The sequence below is a fragment of the Macaca mulatta genome, chromosome 14, assembly GCF_049350105.2.
Source record: "Macaca mulatta isolate MMU2019108-1 chromosome 14, T2T-MMU8v2.0, whole genome shotgun sequence".
Classification (NCBI taxonomy): domain Eukaryota; kingdom Metazoa; phylum Chordata; class Mammalia; order Primates; family Cercopithecidae; genus Macaca; species Macaca mulatta.
The window spans coordinates 8,625,377-8,650,183 of NC_133419.1; the positions used below are offsets into that span (position 1 = coordinate 8,625,377).

Consider the following 24,807-nt stretch of genomic DNA (forward strand, 5'->3'; position numbering starts at 1 on the left):
CATCCAGCATTAGTTTAGAGCTTTCTGCTTCACAAAGCAACTCATTATCTTATTTAATCTTCACCATCATCCTACATTGCTCTTACTTCCACTTTATGGACAGTGAGTCTCAGAAAGCTAGGCATCTTCCTCAAAGCAGCTGTAGCATTCAGATTCAGTGTCTGGGGACTCCAGATTCTTTGTGCTTTCTACACATTTAGATTTCATGGTAACATCAAATTCGGGATTCCTGGATCTGGAGCAGTTTATCCCCTTGGCCTTCCTCCCAGCCGTTGCCATCCCAGCCCATTTCTATAACCATCAAATGGGCAATTTTTTTTTTTTTTTTTTGAGACATGGTCTCACTCTGTCACCCAGGCTGGAGGGCGGTGGTGCAAACCCAGCTCACTGCAACCTCTGCCTCCCAGGTTCAAGCGATTCTCCTGCCTCGGCCTCCTGAGTAGCTGGGACTACAGGCGCCAGCCACCACGCCCTGCTAATTTTTTTGTATTTTTAGTAGAGATGGGGTTTCGCCATGTTGGCCAGGCTGGTCTCAAACTCCTGACCTCAAGTAATCCACCCACCTCAGCCTCCCAAAGTGCTGGGATTACAGGTGTGAGCCACCGCAGCTGGCCTAAATTGGCAAGAATTTTCACTGTTCAGTGAAGAACATCCTCGTGCAGCCAATTATTCCAACGTTGCCTTCCTGAAGGACTCTTTCAAAATCATCAAGAAGGTTTCATTACAAAAGCAATATGGGAACATTGTAGAAAAAAATACAAAATATAGAAAAACAAAAGAAAAGTCATAATTCTGCCATTGAACAAGAATTTAAGATTATAAACACTGTAGTGTTTACTATTCCATGATTTTTACTACAGACATGTGGACTGACTGATGTTTATAAAAATGACAAGTGTGCCTACCCCATAATACAGTTTTGGAACCTTTTTTTTTTTTTTTTTTTTTAGACTGAGTCTTGCTCTGTCGCCCAGGCTGGAGTGCAGTGACGCTATCTTGGCTCACTGCAAGCTCCGCCTCCCGGGTTCACGCCATTCTCCTGCCTCAGCCTCTCGAGTAGCTGGGACTACAGGTGCCCGCCACCACGCCTGACTAATTGTATTTTTTTTAGTAGAGATGGGGTTTCACTGTGTTAGCCAGGATGGTCTTGATCTCCTGACCTCGTGTTCCGCCTGCCTTGCCCTCCCAAAGTGCTGGGATTACAGGCGTGAGCCACTATGCCCAGCTGGAACCTGCTTTTAAACTTAGTATATTGTAAGCATTTTCCTGAAATATTTTTATGTCATCATATTTAAGAGCTACACATATTTCATTATAGTTTTTTTTGTTTGTTTTTTTGAGACAGGGTCTCACTCTGTTGCCCAGGCTAGGGTGCAGTGGTGTGATCTCAGCTCACTGCAACCTCTGTCTCCCAGGTTCAAGTGATTCTTGTGCCTCAGTTTCCCAAGTAGCTGGGACTACAGGAGCACACAACCATGCCCGGCTAATTTTTTTGTATTTTTTGGTAGAGAGAGGGTTTCACCATGTTCGCCAGGCTGATCTTGAACTCTTGACCTCAAGTGATCCGCCTGCCTCGCCCTCCCAGAGTGCTGGGATTACAGGCGTGAGCCACCACACCCGGGCAGAACCCTTGATTTTTATGTAAGACCGATCTCTTGGCCTGGCGCAGTGGCTCATGCCTATAATCCCAGCTTATTTCATTATAATTTTTAATGTACTCAGGTTAAATATTTAGATTGTTTCTACTTTTTCAATATTAAAACTAGTTTTATGATAGGCTTTTTTTTGGTTTTTTTTTTTTTTTTTTTTTTTGAGACAGTCTCTAGCTCTGTTGCCTAGGTGGAATGCAATGGCATGATCTTGAATCACTGCAACCTCTGCCTCCCGGGTTCAAGCGATTTTCCTGCCTCAGCCTCCTGAGTACCTGGGATTATAGGCCCATGCCACTACACCTGGCTAGTTTTTGTATTTTTAGTAGAGATGGGGTTTCACCATGTTGGTCAGGGTGGTCTCGAACTCCTGACCTGGTGATCTGCCTGCCTCGGCCTCCCAAAGTGCTGGATTACAGGTGTGACCCACTGCGCTCTTTTTTTTTAAAGAGATGGGGGTCTCACCATGTTGGCCAGGTTGGTCTTGAATTCCTGGCCTCAAGCAATCCGCCTGCCTCAGCCTCCCGAAGTGCTAGGATTACAAGTGTGAGCCATGACACTGGGCCTTGATAGACTTGTTTATAGGTAAAACATACCTAATTTTCATTTTTATTCCTTGGATTATGAATGAAGTTGAATTTTTTCTTTTTTTCTTTTTCTTTTTTTTTTTTTTGAGACGGAGTCTTGCTCTGTCACCCAGGCTGGAGTGCAGTGGTCGGATCTCGGCTCGCTGCAAGTTCCGCCTCCTGGGTTTACGCCATTCTCCTGCCTCAGCCTCCCGAGTAGCTGGGACTACAGGCGCCTGCCACCTCACCCGGCTAGTTTTTTTTATTATTTTATTTTATTTTATTTTATTAGTAGAGACGGGGTTTCACCATGTTACCCAGGATGGTCTCGATCTCCTGACCTCGTGATCCGCCCGTCTCAGCCTCCCAAAACTTTTTTCATATAATTGTTATCATTTGAAGCTCTTTTATGAATAGTTAATCCATACTGTTTGCCAGCTTCCCATGGTACACATTTTCTTTTTTTTTTTTCTTTTTTTTTTTTTATTTTTTGAGATGGAGTCTTGCTCTATTTCCCAGGGTGGAGTGCAGTGGTGCAATCTTGGCTCACTGCAACATGCACCTCTTGGGTTCAAGCAATTCTTGTGCCTTAACCTCCTGAGTAGCTGGGATTAGAGGTGCACACCACCACACCCGGCTAATTTTTTGTGGGTTTTTTTTTAGTAGAGATAGGGTTTTGCCTTGTTAGCCATGCTGGTCTCGAACTCCTGGGCTCAAGTGATCTGCCTGCCTCTGCCTACCAAAGTGCTGGGATTACAGGCGTGAGCCACCATGCCTGCCTCCCTCCCTCCTGCCTTTCTGCCTGCCTGCCTTCCCCCTCCCTCCCTCCCTCCCTCCCTACCTTCCTTCCTTCATTCCTTCCTTTTTCTTTCTTTTCTTTCTTTCTTAGATGGAGTTTCGCTCTCGTTGCCCAGGCTGGAGTACAATGGTGCGATCTTGGCTCTCCGTAACCTCTGCCTCCCGGGTTAAGGCAATTCTGCTGCCTCGGCCTCCCGAATAGCTGGGATTACAGGCATGTGCCACCACGCTCAGCTAATTTTTTGTAGTTTTAGTAGAGACGGGGTTTCTCCATGTTCTCCCGACCTCGGGTGATCCACCCTCCTTGGCCTCCCAAAGTGCTGGGATTACAAGTGTGAGCCACTACGCCCGGCCGCATTTTATTTTTCTTACAGATATGTAGGAACTCTTTATATTAAGGCTGAAATTTCAAACCCCAAGCAAATCAAACTTCTTAGAGGGCTCCTGGCTTCCTTAGGGAATGCTTCCTCCTCACCTGGGCACGAAACTTAGCCAGGGCAGCTCTCAGCAGCCCCTCTGCCCTGACTCCAGCACCCACCGCCTCCCTTACAGGGCTGTGGCCTGAGGGCTGTGGTGGCCCCACAGAGGTCCCTACTCAAAGCTTCAGAGAACCCTGGCAGGAACCTCTTAGAACTCCCAGGAAGGGAGTGAAGGGGAGCAAACGCCTAGGGGGCGTTTGAGTCAGAGGAGAGTGCGCTGGTTGGGGAGGGCAGGAGGCACCAGTCTGGCACGCAGGGAACCCCACTCCTCCAGGGCCCATGCTCTAGCAAGGCCTGAGAGCTGGTGAGCGCGCCCTTGCCCTGTTATTATCGCTGGCAGCTTCATTTGTGCGACTGGTGACAGGGACGCAAGTCCTTCCAGTCCTGGTCTCGTCTGTCCGTCTGTCCGCTGTGCCTGGGGAGGGAGGCGCTCAGGCCTGTTACCTGCCTGGAGTCCTCAAGGGGAAGAGGTGGAGGGAGCTGGCTGGACTAGCCCTGCCAAGGCCGAGGCGGTGAGGACAGGATGAGTTTCTTACCCACCAAGATCATTACTTTGGAAAATTGGAACTGCAGGGAGGAGTTAGGGCATGGCGGGGGCGGACGTTGGGAGTTCCTTCCAGAGCTCCTGTGGGTTTGGAATGTCCTCGCTCACTCCGGATCCCCCAGCATCTTCCTTCCTGCACTTCCGTCTCACCCTTCCTCCAGGTCTGGGACATTTAAGAGACAGCTATGGCTGAGACATTAGCAGGAGCAAACACACCTGGCAGGGTGTGGCGGGGCCAGCCCTGGGCACCTGTGGTCTCCCTCCGGGTCTTGGGTTTAGTTCCCTGCAGTCGGGCTTCGGGGTGTCCCCACTCTCTTTCCTTCTACTTCCACACATTCTTGGGAAGACAGTGGCATGCTCTAGAGAAAGCCCAGGCTGCCGGGACACTCTGCTCTGCAGGGAACGTGGGCTGACCATGGCTGTTTCTTAACTTCTTTAGGTTTGACTGCCCTTGTCTAGAAAGTGACAGTGACAGTAACAGTGCCAGCCTCTCAGGGTTGCTGGAAGATTAAATGAGATGCCATGTGCAGTATGACAGACAGATGGCAGGTAGGTGCCCACCCAGGTTAGTATTTCTTCTTCCTTTGTCTTTTCTCAACTCTCTTGACATGGGGTGTACATTCGGGAGCTTAAGAGATTCCTGCTGGAGGGTGGAGTCTGTGGTGGTGGAGTCTCTGCATCCTGGGGCAACCTGGCCCCCTCCAGCCTGCACTTCTTACCCTCCTCTTCCGCTGCCTGGACTGGGCCGTGTTTGTTTCCCCCACTCGAAGGTGACCTTCTGGACAGAGGTCATCTTAGGCATCCTCAAAACCTGAGCACTGCCCCTGGCACAGAGTGGGTGCAGAGACTGAGTGTTTGGAGACAAAATGAAGAACTGAATGGGAAGGAGTTTCATAAGCACTTGAGGACCTGAGAGACAAGAGCCCAAACTTTAGAGTCTAGCAGGCGTCAGGTCAGAGCCCAGCTTCATCACTTGCTCACCATATGACCTTGAGCAAGATCGTTAATTTCCCTGAGCCTCAGTTTTTTTGCCTAAAAATAGCAGCAATAATAGCTACCTTCTAGGGTTGTTTTGGGGACTAGAGGTGATGTCAGCGGCTTCGGCCTGACGCGTAGTAGGAGCTCAGGTAGTGCAAGTCATGATTAGCTGCTATTACAGGACTATTTACTTCTGCCCCCAAAGCCAAATCTTGCCCCAAGAACTCTTGGTCTTTTTTTTTTTTTTCTTTTTTGAGACGGAGTCTCACACTGTTGCCCAGGCTGGAATGTGGTGGCACAATCTCGGCTCACTGCACCTCCGCCTCCGGGGTTTAAGCGATTCTCTGCCTCAGCCTCCCAAGTAGCTGGGATTACAGGTGCGTGCCACCATGCCTGGCTAATTTTTGTGTTTTTAATAGAGACGGGGTTTCACCATGTTGGCCAGGCTGGTCTTGAACCCCTGATCTCAGGTGATCCTTCCGCCTCCGCCTCCCAAAGTGCTGGGATTACAAGCGTGAGCCACTGCACGTGGCCTCTGAGCACATTTTAAATGACCTGTTTTCTTTGTGTTTTACTCTGTTTTATTTTATTTTTATTTATTTATTTTATTTTTTGAGACAGAGTCTTGCTCTGTCACCCAGACTGGAGTGCAGTGGCGTGATCTCGGCTTACTACAACCTCTGCTTCCTGGGTTCAAGTGATTCTCCTACCTCACCCTCCCGAGTAGCTGGGACTACAGGCACGTGCCACCATGCCTGGCTAATTTTTTTTGTTTTTGTTTTTGTTTTTTTGAGACGGAATCTTGCTCTGTTGCCCAGGCTGGAGTGCAGTGGCGCAATCTTGGCTCACTGCAAGCTCCGCCTCCCAGGTTCACACCATTCTCCTGCCTCAGCCTCCCGAGCAGCTGGGACTACAGGCGCCCACCACCACGCCTGGCTATTTTTTTGTATTTTTTTTAGTAGAGACAGGGTTTCACCATGTTAGCCAGGATGATCTCAATCTCCTGACCTCATAATCCGCCCGCCTTGGCCTCCCAAAGTGCTGAGATTACAGGCGTGAGCCACTGTGCCCGACCAATTTTTTTTTGTATTTTTAGTAGATACGCAGTTTCACCATGTTAGCCAGGATGGTCTGGATCTCCTGACCTCGTGATCTGCCCGCCTTGGCCTCCCAAAAGGCTGGGATTACAGGTGTGAGCCACCATGCCTGGCCTTTATTCTATTTTAAAAGATTGATCAAAGTAGGACTATATGGAATCATTTCACAGAGAGACAGAAAGTGAGGAATGGAGGAAATCAGGCACTGATACCCAGCTCTTACAATCAGGAAACAGAACCTGGAAGATCTAAGTTACAAGGGAGCAGCCTTGCCCAAGACCCCAATCTCCACACTTGAGTCAACCTACCCCCAGCATGGGCGCCACAGGGGTGAGGTGCCTGAGCCCCCACATGCAGCCTGCCTGCCGCCCCCGCTGTCCCCATGCCACCTCTGCAGGGGAGAGCTGGGGTGTTGGGGGAGGGTGGTGAACTGGGAGCTGACTGGTTGGTTGCAGGGACTGAAAGAGCCAGGCCCTGGAGCCTAAGGTGGGAGAGCAGGAGCCAAAGAGACTCCAGAGCTCAGGAGGAGAGCTTTGGCTGTGAAAAGAGTGGGACATCCTGGGTCAGGTGGCTGCCATCGCCCGAGGGAGTGGACCCAGAGAACAGTGAGAGGGTGAGAGGGGAGCCCCTGCCCACAGCGAGTCCAGGTTCAGCTCAGGGAGCCGCCTTGCTGCAGGTCTTGCTGTCCGCTCAGCTGTTTTTTCCATCCCACTCGGCTCACCAGCGTTTTCTCCCTAGCTCTACCTTCTTGGATCTGATGAGCAGGCCTGGAAGTCACGGCCAGCGTACTTTGACCGTAGAGGATTTTGTGGCTGTGTCCCACCTGCAGCGCCAGAATTAGGTCCCTTTAGTGAGTCCCAGCACATGACCCCCAGCCAGGCCAGCAGCCCTGCAGCCTTTCCCAGCAGCTGGGGCTTGGGGCGCTTGGAAGAGTCTCCCACTGCCTGTACCGCTCTCTTGGCCTCCCCGCCCTTGGACCCTCCTGCAGGGCAGCCTCCCAGCCTTTAGCCTTCTCACCTCTGCCAGTTTGCCAGCAAGTGCCTTCAAGAGTTTTTATGAGGCCCGGCATGGTGGCTCATGCCTGTAATCCCAGCACTTTGGGAGGCCAAGGCGGGCAGATCACCTGAGGTCAGGAGTTCGAGACCACCCTGGCCAACATAACAAAACCCCATCTCTACTAAAAGTACAAAAATTAGCTGGGCATGGTGGCGGGAGCCTATAATCCCAGCTACTCAGGAGGCTGAGGCAGGAGAATCGCTTGAACCTGGGAGGCAGAGGTTGCAGTGAGCCGAGATTGTGCCATTGCATTCCAGCCTGGGTGACAAGAGCGAGTGAGACTCTGTCTCAAAAAAAAAAAAAAAAAGGTTTTTATGGAGTCTTTAGAGTAGAGAGGAACTGGAACTTTTGGATTTAGGAGCCCACCTCATTTTATAGATGAGGAAACAGAGGTGGTCACTCGCCCGGGATTGCGCAGACAGTGACAGAGGGGCTAGGCTCAGACCAGGCTCCTGATGTGAGGCCCTGCTCTTCCCCTGCACCACTGATGGGTGCCTGACCAAGCAGAGGGAGGCAGCCTTGGCTGTTGGTGCCACACTTCTGATATTGTCCAAAATCACATTAGCTCTTCTTTTTTTCTGGGAGATAGGGTCTCGCTCTGTCACCCAGGCTGGAATGCAGTGGTGCAATCTCGGTTTACTGCAGTCTTGACCACCCAGGCTCAAGCGATTTTCCCACCTTAGCCCTGGGAGTAGCTGAGACTAGAGGAACATGCTACCATGCCCAGCTTTTTTTTTTTTTTTTTTTTTTGGAGACAGAGTCTTGCTCTGTCACCCTGACTAGAGTGCAGTGGCTCGATCTCAGCTCACTGCAACCTCTGTCTCCAGGTTCAAGCGATTCTCCTGCCTCAGCCTCCTGAGTAGCTGGGATTACAGGAGTGTGCCACCATGCCCGGCAGATTTCTGTATTTTTCGTAGAGACAGGGTTTTGCCATGTTGGCCAGGCTGGTCTGGAACTCCTGACCTCAGGAGATCCACCCGCCTCAGCCTCCCAAAGTGCTGGGATTACAGGCATGAGCCACCACACCCCGCCTAATTGTAATTTTTTTTTTTTTGTAGAGACAGGAGCTCCCTATGTTGCCCAGGCTTGCCTCTAACTCCTGGGCTCAAGCGATCCTCCTGCCTTGGCTTCCGAGAGTTTTGGGATTACAGCTGTGAGCCACCACTCTCAGCCATCATTAGCTCTTTTTTGGGTGGTGGGGGAAGGGACTTCCCCATTTTCCTGTTGACCTGTTGAACTTCAAGTCACTGAAAAAACCTAAATTGTTTTATAACCTTTTGTTCTGATTGTAAAAATAATATATATTCACTATTAAAAAAATGGAGCGGGGAACAGTGGCTCACACCTGTAATCCCAGCACTTTGGGAGGCCAAGATGGGTGGATTACCTGAGGTCAGGAGTTCGAGACCAGCCTGGCGAACATGGTGAAACCCTGTCTCTACTAAAAATACAAAAAATTAATCGGGTGTGGTGGTGGGTGCCTGTAATCCCTGCTACTCGGGAGGCTGAGACAGGAGAGTAACTTGAACCTTGGGAGCCAGAGGTTGGAGTAAGTTGAGATCACGCCACTGCACTCCAGCCTGGGCGACATGAGTGAAACTCCATCTCAAAAAATATATATATTGGAAAATATTCCAAGATAGAATATAAATCTTTTTTTTTTTTTTTTTTGAGACGGAGTCTCGCTCTGTCGCCCAGGCTGGAGTGCAGTGGCCGGATCTCAGCTCACTGCAAGCTCCGCCTCCCGGGTTTACGCCATTCTCCTGCCTCAGCCTCCCGAGTAGCTGGGATTACAGGCGCCCACCAACTCACCCGGCAAGTTTTTTGTATTTTTTAGTAGAGACGGGGTTTCACCGCATTAGCCAGGATGGTCTCGATCTCCTGACCTCGTGATCCACCCGTCTCGGCCTCCCAAAGTGCTGGGATTACAGGCTTAAGCCACCGCACCGGGCCAGAATATAAATCTTAATGGCACTTACTGTTGTTTTTCCCACCCTGCACTTGGTTGTTTTGTTTTTAGGTATAAAAATAGGACTCTCCGTTCATCCTTGATAAGGCCGTCTGGCTACATCCCCCAGCTCTCCTGTGTCTCAGAATCTTGTATAGTTACCAGTTCTCGCTGGCACCTAGGCAGGACTCAAAAAATGCCTACGGTGTGACTGGCTGAATGAAGAGGCATCGGCTTTAGTGGAAACAGGGACGCCTTCCACCCCGCTCCTGGCTTCACTCCTCTCCCCTGGTGTCTGAGCCCACTTTCCTTCCCTGAAACACCTCCTCCTCTGTTCTACTCACATCCTCCTGCTCTTCCAGCCCAGCTGCAGACCCACCTCTTCCAAGAAGCCTTTGTTCTTTCTGATGCAAAAGACTGCTTTTGGGTTCCATAGTGTTTGTAGTTTGGCCACACCATTTGTTCTGGGTTAATCTCCTCTCTTTTTCCCAGTCAGCAGAGCCCTGTACACGTCTCGTTTCCCTCACAGCCGCCATCCAACAGAGCCTGGAGAATATTCTGGGCCGGAAATGTGACTGGCCCCACCCTGCTAGGGAAGAGTTCGTCTGGGTGACACAGGGCACAGCACCCACCTGAGCTCATCTGAGGCGTGGGAGGAAGTGCAGAGGCTCAGAGGGAGCCTCTTCCACCCCTCCACTGCCCCGGCTTCCTGGAGGCATGTGCTGCCTCCTGAAGTTCATGTGGTGGGCAGTCCCCTGGGCTCCCAACAACGGGGCTGCATGTCTTGGGATAGGAAATGGGATCTAGTTGGCCTTTCACAGAGAGTTCTCTCTAGATAAGATAAATCCTTCATGCCCAGCTATTTAGAGACAGAAGATGGGTTAGGGCCCTTTTTAGTCCTGTGGGCTGACTACAGGGAGCCTTGGAAAAGGGTGTCTTCCCTTACCTCACAGCGCCTGGTACCAACCCTTCTCACGCCTCCTGGAACAAGACCAGTGTCCCAGGCCTGTAGCTTTCTTATCCATCTGGCCAGGCCATGGTGGAAAAGAACAAATTGGGACTCAGGGACCAGGGGCCCCAAAGAGATCAGTCTCCCAGAGCAATCATGGTAAGCGACAGGGAAAGCCAGGCAAGCTCCAGATTTCCTCCTAGTTTGAATTTCCTAGAGGGACCCTACGTCCCCTCCTGCTTTCTCCATCCATAGCATGAGCAGCGTTACTGAGCAGACCCTGGGCCAGGCCGGGCGGGTAGCATCCTAGCTCCACTGCTGATCAGTCGTGAGACACTGTGTCAGCTGCCCAAATTCACTCTACCAGGGTGGGGGTGGTCACAGAACCTGCCTCCGAAGCGAGTTGAGTCAAGTGAGCCAATACACGTAACACACTTCTGAGTGTGCCTGGCACAGCACAAGTGCTGTGCAGGTGCGGCCGTCCCTAGGTGCCTGGACATAGGTGTGGCCATCCTTTGGTGCATGGACACAGGTGTGGCTGTCCCTAGGTGCATGGACACAGGTGTTGCCGTCCCTTGGTGCATGGACATAGGTGTGGCCGTCCCTAGGTGCATGGACACAGGTGTGGCCATTCCTAGGTGTGTGGATGCAGAGCGTGGCTGTCCCTAGGTGACTGGATGCAGAGTGTGGCTGTCCCTAGGTGCGTGGGCAGAGGTGTGGCCGTCCCTAGGTGTGTGGACACAGAGTGTGGCTGTCCCTAAGTGTCTGACCGCAAGTGATGTGAGCTTTGCACCCTCTTTTTGGGACTGTGGCTCCTCCTATGGTCTAACCCTGGGGGGGGTTCCTGGTAGGCCAAGACTGGATCCCTGGGTGACTACATAAAGCCTGGTGGTCTCAGCCTGGCAGAGGCCACCAGTCAGGATGCAGGGTGGTATGAGGCAGATGGACGGAGCCCAGGGGACCCCGCTGCTGCCACTGCCGAGAGCAGTGAATGCTGAACCAGGACTCAGCAGGCAGTGACTGTCCAAGGCCCTGGGCAGGTCACTTAAGCTATCTGGGCCAGGCTCTTGTCTTGACCAGGGCGCCCCCGGTGACCGAAACGAGGAAAGGTTTGGATAAGAATGCGTCAATCGTTTCGATTACTTCTCTGCATGGGGAAAAAGGGACCCATAAGACAAAAACATCCAAAACACAGAAAACATTAGATCTCTAATTTTAATAGTTGAGAGGAAGGTTATAAAATAAAACAGACAACACAGAGCTTCATGACGGCCTCGGATTGGCAGTCAACCCAGGGATACAGAAATGTAAACAAAAACAGAGCTTCCAGATAACATTATTGTGTGCTATGTAACTTTCAGAATATGGCAGCTCCCCAGACACTCTAAAGTCAAGTGAAACAAGAGTTTTTAGAATCAATCTATACACATTTCAGAGGGCAGTCCAGGAAGGCGCTTTCCTCTTAGGTCAGCCCAGGGCTGGGCTTGAGCCTGAGCCCAGGGAGGTGTAGACACTACCCATTTTGGGCAGGGGAGGCCAAAGTGGTTCTGCTTCGGGTGGGGTTTGGCTTTAAGGGGCTGCCCCGCTGGCTGTGTTCTGGGGACTACTTTTGCCTTTGCCTCTGGCAGGCTGGCTCTGACCCCTGCCTGTCTTTCCGTTTGGCCCACAAGACACACACCCCTTTATACCCAGAATCCCTTTCCCAGCTGCAGCAAGGGAGCCAGCCAGCCAGCCAGCCAGCCAGCCAGCCAGCCAGCCAGCCAGCCAGCCAGGATGGCTCTCCCCACAGGCACTCCAAACGCCAGCCTGGCCAGGTGAAAAAGTCAGAAAAAAGGCAACAGATACAATTTGATAGCCATCAAATCCTCTCCTTCCTCTGGAAGTTTCTGAGGTGCTGGTCGTCATTCTGTCCCATTTTTTGCCACTGTGCTAGGGCTTTTGACTCAACCAAGAAAAGGGCCGGCCTTCCAGCCTGGCCCTGCAAGAGTGTCCTAGTGCTTCAGGTAGTGGATGGACATCGTCATTCGTCCCACCTGCTGCCCCTTAAAGCCCCAGAAGGCCACACCCTCAGCATCAGGCCAGCTCTCCAGGTCACTGGGGCTTGCCTTGACAGGATGTGCAGGGCAGAGCCTGGAGGGAAGAGCAGAAGATGCCACGTGCTGTTTGCAGGAGCAGCCATCCAGGGCACCGCTGGAGGAAGATCTTCCAGTGACTGTCTCAGCACGTACAAAGAATGGGGGTGGGCTGGGGCAGCCCCTGCCCAGAGCCAAGGCACAGAGGAGGTTTGAAATGTCCAGGATAAATAGAAGCGCATGGGAATGGAGAAAAGCCAGCTCCGTCCCGCTCTTAAAAACATCGCCATTGGCACCAAAAATATATTAACATCTGTACATTTGTCATCTTTAAAAAAAAAAAGGAAATAAAACCTTCTTGGCACCTTGCAGTTTATTTCTTAGAAATGAGGTGATATGTGGAAAGGCTTCCTGTGCGTGCACATGCACGCGCACACAGAGCAGTGCATACACACAAGCACACGCACACACACATGGCTGGGCACACATGTGTGCCTCTCCTTGCCGGAAGGACAGAGCCCTCCAGAACCCTGAGCATTAGAGGAAGCCCTGCCAGGTGGGGGGTTCGCTGCCAGCCCCCACCGCGGTTGTTTGCAGAGGTGCCCTTTGCCAGTGCTTTTGACTCTGCTGTCCACTGGGGACCTGCAGCCCCTGCCCTGTGCTGAGAGGCGGGGGCAGTGGGATCCTAGCTCGAATTTCCTCTGGGTAGGAAGTCCTGCTGCCAGGCACACAGTGCCTATCTCTGTGGGTGGCTGCTTCTAATTGAAGGCAGCCTTGGCCTCATCCCTTCTCCAGACATAGGCACATCTTCCCAGGCTCAGAGCAGCCTCAGACCATAAGTCAAAAATGCAGAAATGAGCAGAGGTCATTGCTGGGCCTGAGTGAGCACGTGTGCCCAGAAGGGAGACCAAGGCACGGGGGCTCCAGTCCTGATCACTGGTGTTCGGGTGAGAGGTCGCAGGAGGGTGGGCTGGCCAGGCAGCTGGGAGGCAACCCTGGACCCTCTCAGGGCCTCTGGGAGCACCCCCAGGGCTCGAGCTACTCACAGGTGGGGGCTGCCCTGCAGCAAGGAAGTGACAGTGTTCTGTAGTGCCACGGCCACCTTCTTGGAGGTCTTGCGCAGCAGTGGGCTGTCAGGGTGGTGCTCCTTCAGGTGCAGGACGTGGCCCTCCTGGCTCTCAGATGTGCAGCCACACTCCTCACACACGTACAGCTTGGCCCGCCGCTCCTTGTACGCGTACTTCTGCTGCACGCCGTGGATCTTCTTGAGGTGAGACTCCAGAGAGCAGCGCTGCGTGAAGGCCTTGTCACACAGGCTGCACTTGTAGGGCCGCACGCCTGCGGGGAGGACAGGGGCCAGCATCAGAGACCTGGCAGGGACTTGGGAGGCTGTCAGCTGCTTCTGGACACAGAAAGGACAGGACCCCTGCCTCTCGGGCCAAGGGATGGACGGGGGCCTGTCCAACACCAATTTCCCGAGTGACTCTCAAATCAAAACTCCTAACTGATGAGCTCAGGAGGACTTGGGCCCTGAGCTCCGGGATGCCCTCCCAGGCTGCCCGTCACCGAGGGAGAGCGGGGGTGCTGGGCTTTTCCCGCACGGCCGCAGCCGGGTGGATCTGGCGTGCTTCTCCCAGCCACGGGCTTCTGCTTACCAGTGTGAGTTCGGACGTGTCTCTTGAGGTCGAAAGTGTCATTGAAGCCCTTCCCGCAGTACGTGCAGAGGTGCCTCTTGACGTCGTTGTGACACTTCATGTGGCGGTTCAGCATGCGCTGGTAGGTGAAGGCCTTCTGGCAGATGTGGCAGGTGAACAGATCTCCACTGGGACTGTCCCCAAGGGTCACCTGTGGGTGAGGACAGCATTGCTGACAGACCTCCAGAAGTCAGGGCCACAGGCTGGCAGACTGGGAAGACGTGGATGCCAGCCCCCAGTGCCCCTGAGGAGGGTGGTGCCCACCTCCCAGAGGCCACAGCTCTGTGCCATCTGCCCGGAGATCGGCACTCCTCTGCAGAAACCTTGGCCCAGGTCCCAGGTCAGTCTCTGCCTACATCTCATTTGTGCCATGTCTTACGAGCTGGACACAGGTCTACACGCACGCCCCTGGCCCTCAGAGACAGCGTGAGTGGCATTACCTTCATCTTGGTGCGCAGGAAGCCATGGTCTCTGCTCTGGGGGTCTGTCAAGGGTCCCATGTCTTCAGAGGGCAGCTGGGCCACCACACAGGGCCCAGGGGCCACACTGTAGCTAGAGTCTCGAAGGCTCATGTTCAAAGCCAGGGGGCAGGAAGGGGGTTCGGCCACAGAGGGCTCCGGCTCCCGGTAGGGTTGTGGTGGGCAGAAGCCTAGGCTGACTGGGGAGAGAACACACAGGTGAGGGGCTTGGTAGAGAAGAGAGGATCCAGCGGGGTTTCTGGAAGCTTCCCTATCCATGAGATGGCTGGAACCTGGAGACTCCGTCCCTCCCATCGCAGACGTGTGGCAGAGCGGGGCTGCCCCGACCACCACTGCTGTACCGCCCTCCTGCCCTATTAAGGTAATTGCAGGTGATGCCAGCCAAGCGCCACTGCCCGCTGAGTAATTTGTGTCTTAGCGGAACTGGGAGGACCGAATTGCCCTGCCAATTATCCCTCTGGAGTTGTCTGCCTGCCCCACCTGGGCCAGTCCCTCTGAATTCCAGGCCTCATCCACTCTCCTACAGGGACAAAGGGCACTGGGAGCCAGAGCCCTCTGTGGCCGAACCCCCTTCCTGCACCCTGGCTTTGAACATGAGCCAGTGGAGACCTTCTGCCCAGGGACAGCTCTTGGAGCTGCATCAGAATGGTCCCCGGTGGTCTGGGCCGCTCCAGGCCTCTCCTCCGACAGATTTGGCTGCTGGTCTTGGGGGTGTGGGTGGTCCTAGCCCTGCCTCCCACCCCCACCCCAGCAGGCCGGTCCCTGCTGTTGTAGCCCAGGGCTCCAGGCTCTCCACTCCCAGCTGGTCCCAGCTCTGCGGGGAAACAGGCCAGGTGGGTGGAACAGGGAGGAGGTCAGGGAGCTGCAGGTGGATGCAGCCTAACAGTCTCGGCGGCCTGCCCAGGCTTATGCAACCCTCCCCCTCGGCAGGACCGCTCGCTGGGGCATGTCGGGCTGGGCTCCCTCAGCAGCGGCAGCACCGATACCTGGCAGCCCTTGGATGCAGCCACGCCCCACGGCAGGCACCTCACACCGAGCGGGCCAGGGAGGCTTGGCTTCAGACCCTAAGCCCGGTGCTGACTACAGACGACCAGAAAGAGAGCACTCTTGAGGGACACAGAGAGACAATTCTCAAAGCCAACAGAGCTGGGGCAAATTTTTCAACTTAATATTTTTCTTCCAAAGAGCCTGAGCTCAGTACTTGAAACCCGTAAGCTAAGGACATCCTCCAAGCTTCAGAAGGAAAAATCACCAGGGGCCTATGACCTACAGGATGAGTGAGCTTCTGAGGGAGGCTGATGTGGGATTGCAGAAGCAGGAGCATGGCCCTGTGCACCCTGCAGCCCCGCAGTCGGCGAGGCAGAGAACGGGCAAGGGCCCAGGCAGGAGGGCTGCTACCCTCACCTCTTCTCCCAGAGGACAGGGACGTGGGGGAAGCAGAGGAATGTGGTTGTGGAGCAAGGGTGCGTTTGACAGTGCTGAAGTTTCGGGAAAGGCCCCAGCCCTCGCCCCCTCAAAACACAACAAAGGTCTGAGAGAGAAGAATGCGCCCGCCGCCGCCCAGAACCCGTCCTGCAGGCACTGGCGTCCGTCTGTCCGGGGGCCTTTAATGGGCCACCTCATTCCTAGGGTTGATTCACCAGCGCCTGGCCCAGGCCTGGCCTCTGGGCTGGCATTGCACCTCTCTCTGAGCCTGAGTGTCGGGGTCTGGCTGTCTACCCCGGCTTGTTCCCCTGCCACAGGAGCTGTCTGGCTGGGGGTGGGCAGGGGCAATGGTGAGCTTCTCATGCAGGCTCACCAGCTGTTGGAGACCTTGGCTGAGAATTCAAAGCTGGATGACATTTTCCATTTCTCAATCCAGGTGGAGACAAACAGGAACCCCTACCCTCCTCTGCCTGTCAGTACTGGATGGTGTGAGCGAGGTCCCCCAGCCGCACCACAGCAGGAGACAGCAGATGAGGGACGGGCTGAGCCCACAACAGTGGCTGCTCTGGGCTGTTCTCCTCCACCAGAGGGAAGGCTCATGGTCAGGGTCCTGAGATCCATGCATTTGGGAGGTAGACCTGTGTCCTTTGCCCGCCTCTGCTGTTCCACACAAACCTGGCCGAGCTGGTGCTGGGAGACCGGGGCCAGAGAGAGTGGGCCTGCCTGCTTTGGCTCTCTGGTCCACCTCCACCGTGAGAGAGGGGCAGAGGAGGCTGGACGGGCGGCCACCCGCCGCCAGGGTGGGGATGTTTGCCTCATCCCACCCACCCTGCCAAACCTGTCTCCCTGCCACCCCCATGAGCATGTCCCTCCTGTGGCCACACGAACAGGGAGTGCGCACTGGCGTGCCACCTGGCACTGAGTGTCGCTGAGTGGCAGGAGGCAGGAAGCAGAACTGGTTGGGCCCTGCTTGTGGTGCTCTCTGTCCCTAATTAGATGTTTCCGGCAAGGCGGTGGCGCTGTGACCACTCATCACCCACCCACAGCTGTGGAGTATGGCAAGGCCAAACTAGCCTGGCCCTCTTCCTACTGCCTGGGGGCTTATGGGTCCCCTCCTGCTAGCCCAACTTGCCTCTACCTGGACAATGTTTAGGGCCAGGCCCAGAGCAGAGGCACGGACACCGAGGAACCGTGTCCAGGGCAGTTGCCCATCGAGGCCTGTCTCCTGCCTTAGCCTCTGTAAGTCCTCCATCTCTTGGATGGAAAGCTGTTGGCCCAGATGTTGGGCATGAGGCCTGTCCCTGGCTGTCTGGAGAGAGCAAATGAAGCAGATGCAAGGATGACCCCCTCCTGGGCCCCGCTGACCACATGGGTGCTGCCCCGGAACATGGGGGTCAGCCCAGTTCTGAAGGTGAGACGGCATGTCAGCACAGTGCAGCTGCTTTTCAGCAGCCTTACACCCTTATCAGGAAGGGCTGGTGCCCCCGTGCCCATCTCCTCTGTTCTCTGTAGGTCAGCTAGCAAATCATCCAAAAGGACCCAGCACCAGCCAGAGGCAGGCCAGCCCAGAAACGCATGGGCCAGTCTCTGCTCTTTCTGTTCCCACTGTGAACTTCCAGAAGTTCCTTCAGACAGTATATTTTCCCTCTTTCCCAACCACTTTTCACTGGGTATCCACAAAGAAGTTAAAACTGTGCCTTGGACCTCCTGCCAGGGTGCCCGCCCAGAACAGTGGGGGCAGTGCTTCCTGTGGCAGCCCCCACCCAGCCGGGCACAGGCCCAGTGTCCCTGTGGGACTCCATCCAGGACTTGCTGAAATGGCCGATGATACAAAGGAGCCCCGACTTCACCCATGGCCAGCTTCCCTCGCCATCCTCCCTGCGGCCAAAGGACTTGCCCTCACCTGTTCTTTCCAGGACAAATCCTCTGCCAGGTTTCCGCCTCAGGACACCCAAGCTCAGCACAGACAGCCTAGCAGCCTGGGTGACAGGATCCCGGCGGACAGGTAGGAGTCTCAGCTAGCTGCTGCCCAGGCCCATCCTGCTCCTCTGTCTCTATCCACTGTGTGGCTGTCCGCTCTCCCAGCCCCACTCCCTGGCAAGCACAGCAAACATCTCCTTCGCTGCCAAACACGGCCAAGGAACCACTACAGGGTAACCATCCCATCGGAGGCTGGAGCTCTCCCCATCCTCACCCCCGACGCATCCTCGGGCCCCAAAGCTCACTCTCAGCCTTCCTGACCAGCTAGAAAGAGACCTGCCCAAGTGCCCACACTACCTAGCGGTAGAGCCAGGCTGGGCCGCATTCCTTGAAGGAAGCTCCAGTGTCCCACCGCCCAGCTTGCTGGCCTCCCTGAGCTCGAGTGTCCACCAGGCTAGTGGCAGAGCAGACCGTGGCCAGCCCAGTGACAGAGGGGAGGCTGGGAAGCCTGGAAGAGGCCCTGGGATGCTCCTTGACTCCAGCTTCCAGTCTGTCCTCAGGTGCCTTCTGACCTGGAGATTTCACTCAGCAGGGGGTGGGGCTCTGCTGGGGGGTTGGGAGAACCAGCTTCAACCCTGTTCCTGGAGCCCTTCCCTGGTCAGTCCAGGAGGTAGAATTTACCCCCTGGGTACAGGTGCCTGGGTTTATCCTCAAGGAACCAGGCATTACTCCCTGTCACTCCAAGTCAATATTGACATAACAAAGGAAGGCGAGGGGAGGGCAGTTGTGGGGGGGGCGGTGGCTCAAGGTGGCTTCCTAGCCAGTAATCCTTTCGAGTCTCCAGGGCGCATGCATGGAGCTGTCTTCACCTCTTCCCAGGGGAAAGATTCTGCCCTGGGAATGAGAAGCTCTAGAACTCTACCTGGGGGAGAGAGGCTGATGTGATTGTCAAACTCGGGCCCTGGAATCAGTGCTGTCGGGCTGGGGCCCAGCACCTCTGGCCAGTAAAACCTTCCCCTTCCAGGTGGTCTCTGGGAGGCTTTGAGGGTCTCAGAGGAACCTGGCAGCAAGGTCAGAACTCAAACACTCCCACGTTCCTGGGCCCTCCACTGGAAATAGGGTCAACGCTTAGCTGGTCACAACGTTCCAGGAATCTGTGAGGCGAACGGAAACGTGCCCAGCTGGCTCTGGGGTCATGGTTGGCTGGTGATGGAATGGCCCCGCCAGGGGACAGGCCAGCACAAAACACACCCCCACTCTCCAGCCATCTGAGGCACCCGAGCGTGGACTGTGGACACTCCCTTTCTCATTGCCAAAAACTCTGGGAAAACTCTTCAGTGGGCCACACGGCTTTCAGAGGCAAAATTAAGTTCTCTATCTTCTACCCTTTACTTGACCCACAGGATTCTCTCCTTGCCAGAGAGATGAGGACAAATTCTCTCTTCATCCTTGAGATTGGACTCCCGTCACACATCCTGGAGGAGCCTACAGAGAAGCCGGCAGGTCTCCCTCACCTGGACAGTGGCAGCCGGTGGCCCGGACCACCCAGAGGCCCTCCCCTGCACCTGATGGGACAGCCCCTGGGGCATAAGTCTCCCCTGCCACTTCCACTGTGGCCACTAGAACTGTGGTGGAGAAAATCGCTAGGACACAAAGAAGTCAATGATTTCAACAAACGGAATTTCTTTGTTCTTTGTAAAAGTCAACACATGATCTGTTACTGATTGGGATGTGAAATAAAACTAAAAATAACAGCACAGGCCAGCCGCGGTGGCTCAAGCCTGTAATCCCAGCACTTTGGGAGGCCGAGACGGGCGGATCACGAGGTCAGGAGATCGAGACCATCCTGGTTAACACGGTGAAACCCCGTCTCTACTAAAAAATACAAAAAATTAGCCGGGCGCGGTGGTGGGCGCCTGTAGTCCCAGCTACTCGGGAGACTGAGGCAGGAGAATGGCGTGAACCCGGGAGGTGGAGCTTGCAGTGAGCTGAGATCTGGCCACTGCACTCCAGCCCCGGCGACAGAGCGAGACTCTGTCTCAAAAAAAAAAAAAAAAAAAAAAAAAAAAAAAATCACACTGAGCCTGGCTCGGAGTTCAGCTCACCTTTACCACGGTCCAAGTTCAGTTTATCAGATTCCAAGGAGCAGCTAAGCAGCAAGTCAAACATAGGTGAGGGCGGAGGGCCGAGCGGGGAGGGGGCTCCGGCCCTGTGCGTGCCCCCACAAACCCCCAGGTAGAGAACCAGCCAGTTCACCAGGGATGGTGGCCAAACAAGAAGCTATAAACAGAATCCTGAGCCCACACCCTAATCTGCCACAGGTGAGAAGGCCACTCACGTCCCTTTTTGCCTCAGTTTCCCCAATGAGGTTATCAGGGTCTTCCGGCACATTCCCTTGTTTTAAGGAACTGTGAAAGAGGGGTCCCCTTGAGATCAGGTTAAGCTGTGAAACATCCTGCCAGCACCACAGGCCACAAAGACCTCACCACACTGTCTTCAACAGCTGATTCAGGAGGGAAACTGAGCAAGAGCCCTCACAGGGCCCCTCACTGCTGCCCTCATTTCCCCACTTTCCTACAAGGCCTGGGGCGGTGCCAGGGAGTCTGCAGATCAAGGGTCAAAGTCAGTTGGTTAATTACTCCCCCCTCCCCCCTCGGAGGGGCTGGGCTGGGCGTTCAGAGCGTCCCCGCCCCGCCCCCACGGCCTGGGGAGGGGGCGCTCGGAAGGAAGCAGGCTTTCTCCAGACCAAAGACTTTGTTGGGGGTTGGGGAGGACAGAAGGGATAGGAGTGTTCTTGGGGCGTCCAGGGGAAGATGCCGCTGGAGGAAGAAGCAACTCGGGTTACTCATTCACAGTCGACGCTGTCTAGGCGTTTGCCAAAAATAACTGGGTACACCAGCTTCCCCGGGCCTGGCCCCCCGCTGTGGGGTGGGCTCCCTTCAGCTGCTTTCTATGCAATTGTGTCCTCCGCCAAGGTGAAGGAAGTGCGTTTCTAGCAGACGTGAGACCCGATCCCACCTCTGCTTTAAGGGCAAGAGGGGCGCAGCGGGCGCCTGCCCTACCGTCTCGGCGCACTGCGCGGGACCAGGAGCCGGAGCCCCACGAAAATTTGGGGGCCCACACCCCCCACCGGCTCGACCCTCACTCCGACCCGGCCACCAGTGTTGTCGGGGAGGAGGAAGGACCTGTGCGAGCGGCTGGAGCTCAGAGTCTTTTAACACAAATCTCGGCCGAAACTCCAGCTCGCTCCCCGCCCCCCAAAGTGGCATCGCTCCAGTGCCCTCCTCCCGCCTCATGCAAATCCCGGTTTTCTGGATTTACGACGTCGGAGCCGAGGGTCGCCTGAGCGGTGACACACCCCACTGCCTCCTCTGTGCCGCGGTTCAGGGGGTGGGGGTAAGCGGTTCCGCGCCCCCTATACTCTGGGAGCGGCTCCGCTTCCACCATGCAGCCCCCGCCCCCACCGGCGCTCTTCCGCCGGCCCCGCCCCCGCCCCCTGTGCCCCGGGTCGGGAGCCGCGGGCCCACCCAGCCTGGGCCGCGGCCGCATTCAGCCCCGGAGCCCACACCGCGCCTGCCGTCCGGCTCCGCGGACCTACCTGCGCCCGCCCGCAGCCTCGACGCCGTGGCGGGCGTCCCAGGCCGGAGGGCAGCTGCCTCACCTGGCACGTAGATCTCGCCGCGCTCCTCGTCTGGGAGCTCGCTCCAGTTCCTCTTGCACGTGGAGACGCACGGCTTCTTCACCAGGAACGCGCGGGGCATTTTCGAACCCTCGTCGCTGGACACGGGCCGCTTCCGTAACTGAAGCCGGGAACCGTCCCACCTTTGCGGGGCCGGGCTGAACGCCGGGAACGGGGCACAGCAGGGAAGGAGTCGCTAAGGCGCCCCTACGTTCCGGGGAAGGTCCGAGCCCGGACGGCGCGCGCCGGTTCCAACTCCGCAGAGTGTCGCCGTCTTCCCTGCAAACGAGGTCCTTTGAGGCCAGGTGCACCGGGAAGCGGCAGGTAAGCGTCTCCCGGCTCGACTGGCGTCCCCGCGGCCGCTCGGGAAGTCTTAAAGTGCGAGCCGGACGGACGGGTTGACGCTTTATTGGCTCGCGGCGGTGTGTGTTGGTGGCTGGGGCGGGGGGGTGGGGGGCGGTGATCTGATCTAATTAGCTTGGAGTGGCCTGGGGAGCGACGGCGCATGCGTTGGGAAATAACGGTGACAACCCACCTATTTGTTACCTGTCGAACCGGTTTCCATTCCGCTGCGGGTGAGGTGGCCTCGCGGCCCGGGCGGGGCGGCCGGGCAGGGCGGGGGGCGGGCGTCGGGCACTCTGCCCCTGGCTGCCCAGCGGGCCCGGCTCCAGCGGGACCTCCCAGCCAGGCGTACCGGCGTTTGCAAACAGGGGTTTCGGAGGGAGCAGAGCAGGGAGGGAGGGGGCAACGTTATTTGCACCGGCGCTGGCACGCTCCGCGGGTGATGACACGAAACTCGTCCAACTGGGGCCGGCCCAACCCGGCGCGCCCGAGGCTCCTGGGGAGGCGCGAAGCCGCCGGGCGGGAACGGGCGGCCCGGTCCGCACTTGTTGAACCGGGCCTGGGCCCAGGCGGCGTGGGATCCCAAAGGCCTGGCTGAGCAACTCGTGGCTCAGCCGGTGGGTGTTTGCTGGGCGCCGGCTTCGTGCGAAAAAGCACGCAGGGCCGCAGGAGCGTCCCCGGCCGGTGTGTGGGGAGGCGCGGACCGCGCGACCGAGTACCCGGCAGAGAACCCGCGTTCTGCCCTGAAGCCTTCACGGAGGAAGTGGCTTCAACTGCGCGGAGTGCGCCGAGAGCCCGACAGACCCCCACGTCTTGGCCACTGGGACTTATGCACCCTCAAAAACTCTCCTTGTCCCAAATGGGTGGATTTCAGGTGCAGCCAGGCTGGTGGAGTGCGGAGGGCTGGGGACCTCAGACCGGGAAAGGCCCAGCCGCCTTTGACCTGCTACAGCCACCGCGGAGAGCTTCCTACCCACGGCCTGCCCTGGGCTGAGGTTCAGCCTGGGACCCGCGCCCCCAGCCACTCTTCATACTCTCCTCAGGCCCCAGGCCCATGTGGAGGGATGCCCCCGCTCCTCAGAGGCCTCCATGAAGCCCACGCTCCCATCCCATCGTGACACTTTGGGGTTGGCTGGGCTTCCCTCACTCGCTGACCTACTTAAGGGCAGGGATGGGGCGTTCGCGTTTGCCTCTTCCCCTGCCTTTCCAAGGGCTGTGACCTCCACTCTGATCCCAGCCAGACCTTTGAGTTCAACTGACATTAAGTGAACACCTGGTATGTGCCTATCTTTTGAGATGAATCCAGGAGAAACAACCTTAAACCACTCTCTGTCCAGGAGAGAGGTGCAGTTAGTTCATTCGTTCAACAAGTATTGATTGAGCAGTTTTGTCGTGCCACCCCCTGATGGTCTGGTACACAGTGGGTGCTCGGTGGATACTATGGTGAAGTCTTCACAGATGTCCCTAGACACAAGGTGCAGTCTTCCCCATCAGGGGAGCAACTCCAGTGTCCAGAAGGACAGGACACTGGGTAAATAAAGTGAAGCCGGCCAAGGGAACCCCTCCCTGCACAAGGTGTGGTTACAGGGTGTGGAATGGGGCCCGAGGTGGGAGGCAGTGTTGTCTACTGCTATATCCCCAGCTGTGCCTGGCACAAAGTGGGTTATCAATAAATGTTTGTTGAATGAATGAATATCCTCTTTTCTTGATTCCCGTGACCCATTCACCTTTCACAGTCCAACTTTTGGTAGAGACACAGATACAGGAAGACAATACTACAAATTCAGTGACAAAAGACAACTGACCCTGGTGGTCAGGGGGAGAAGAGAGTGGGTGGGAACTGGAGAGAATGTGCCTATCTGAAAGGCAGCCACAATCCTGTCATTCAGGTGCACAAACCTCACATGGCCACAGCTTTCCATTTTCCAAGAGAAGCCAGAAGTCCAGATTTGTAAGTGAAACTGACTTAATTTTTAAACGTTAGCTCAATTTTTTTATTTTTAAAATAATTTTAAGAGTTGGGGTCTCACTAGGTCACCTGGGCTGGAGCACAGTGGTGCAATCTTGAATTACTGGGCTCAAGTGATCCTCCTGCCTCAGCCTCCTGAGTAGCTGGGACTACAGGTGTTTACTACCACACCCAGCTAATCAAAAAAATTTAAAACATGGAATGGGTCCAACAAAACATCTTTGTGGGTTAGGTTTGACCCACAGGCCGCGGTGTGTGGTGTGGCTGTCTTCTTGGGCAGCTCAGGAGACAGACGATGTATGTGACGGCGGGGAAACATGTAGTTGAACTGTGAGTGCCATGAAGGCTGGCGCCCTCTGCTCTGTTCACATCTAGCAGCATATCTCTTTTCATCTAGCAGCACAGTGCCAGCTACATGGCATTCATTCATCCCTAAATTCATCCCTTAATTTCTGAGAACCTGCTGTGCCAGGCACTGAGATTCTACAAAGCAAGGCAAACAAATAAGGAAACAAGTAAGCATAAGCATAAGACGCAAACAAAACATTTGGCAAGAGAATGTGATGGTGGCAGGTAGGGGTGCTGAGGCCTGAATGAGAGGGAGGAGCCAGCTGTGCAGAGCAGAGAAGACAATGACCAGCAGAAGGAACAGCTGATGCCAAGGCCACAAAGCAGGAGTGAGTCTAGTGTGTGTGCCACGAACCCAAATGCAACTTGGCTGTGCGGTGAGGGGAAGAAAGGGCAGGGGAGCTGAGGTTGGAGAGGCAGGTGGGCCACACGAGGTGCTGTTAAAACCCAGGCCAGGCCTCTCCTCGGCTCATACCCTCCAGTGGCTTCACTGCAGCTGGAATAAGAGGCTGAGGCCTGGCGTGCTGGGGCCGCCCCTGACCTCCCAATTCCCTTCCAGCTGGGTCCCTGTATGCCAGTCACACTGCTGTCTCCTGCATCCCCTGAACAAGCCTTGGCCTGTTCCCAGATCTGGCCCTCCTCCTGATGCTCCTTCTGCCTGGAACACATTTCCCTACTGGATTACTGGCCACCTTCCTTCATTCAGGTTTCAACCAAATGTCCCCTCTCCTGAGGGGCCTCTCCATCCACCCCAGCTAAATCCTTGTCCCCCGCCACCTCTGTCCCACTATCCTATTTTATTTGCCACAACTTTC

At 55.4% G+C, this 24,807-nt stretch overlaps 2 protein-coding genes and 1 long non-coding RNA gene across 9 annotated transcripts in view; 2 read left to right on the forward strand and 1 right to left on the reverse strand.

The window, feature by feature from the left end:
• Positions 1 to 19,411, forward strand: part of LOC106993192 (uncharacterized) — a 48,647-nt gene extending 29,236 nt beyond the window's left edge. For 3 of the 6 annotated variants that reach the window (XR_013403562.1, XM_077962394.1, XM_077962393.1), the window contains 3 exons: positions 3,105 to 3,227; positions 4,476 to 4,585; positions 19,058 to 19,411. Coding sequence is in view for 1 of the 6 variants with exons in the window: in XM_077962395.1 (XP_077818521.1) it covers positions 7,357 to 7,525 (169 nt within the window). In the remaining 5 variants the exon portion in view is untranslated. Of the gene's footprint in view, positions 1 to 3,104; positions 3,228 to 4,475; positions 4,603 to 7,356; positions 7,667 to 9,187; positions 12,501 to 19,057 lie in introns of those variants that run through there. The other 3 variants (XR_013403561.1, XR_013403564.1, XM_077962395.1) reach the window with 3 other exon arrangements.
• OVOL1 (ovo like transcriptional repressor 1) lies at positions 11,266 to 21,713 on the reverse strand. 2 transcript variants are annotated; one of them, XM_015113654.3, is made up of 4 exons: positions 21,253 to 21,713; positions 14,271 to 14,488; positions 13,792 to 13,981; positions 11,266 to 13,474 (listed from the first exon to the last, which is right to left on the reverse strand). In XM_015113654.3, exons 1-4 carry the CDS (start codon positions 21,413 to 21,415, stop codon positions 13,179 to 13,181), a joined length of 867 nt encoding a protein of 288 aa, XP_014969140.1. In that variant the 5' UTR covers positions 21,416 to 21,713; the 3' UTR covers positions 11,266 to 13,178.
• Positions 21,154 to 23,364, forward strand: LOC114672231 (uncharacterized). The gene is made up of 2 exons (XR_003722474.2): positions 21,154 to 21,657; positions 22,550 to 23,364. It is a non-coding gene; the product is annotated as an uncharacterized LOC114672231 (long non-coding RNA).
• The last annotated feature ends 1,443 nt before the right edge of the window (positions 23,365 to 24,807 follow it).

Excerpts from the sequence above, each read along its gene's own strand:
- OVOL1 (XM_015113654.3), bottom strand. The coding sequence starts at position 21,415 with ATGCCCCGCGCGTTCCTGGTGAAGAAGCCGTGCGTCTCCACGTGCAAG. Across the intron at positions 14,489-21,252 it reads GAGGCTGCGGGCGGGCGCAG|TCAGCCTAGGCTTCTGCCCA; the intron begins GTAGGTCCGCGG and ends TTCTCTCCCCAG. Across the intron at positions 13,982-14,270 it reads TCCTGCGCACCAAGATGAAG|GTGACCCTTGGGGACAGTCC; the intron begins GTAATGCCACTC and ends CCTCACCCACAG.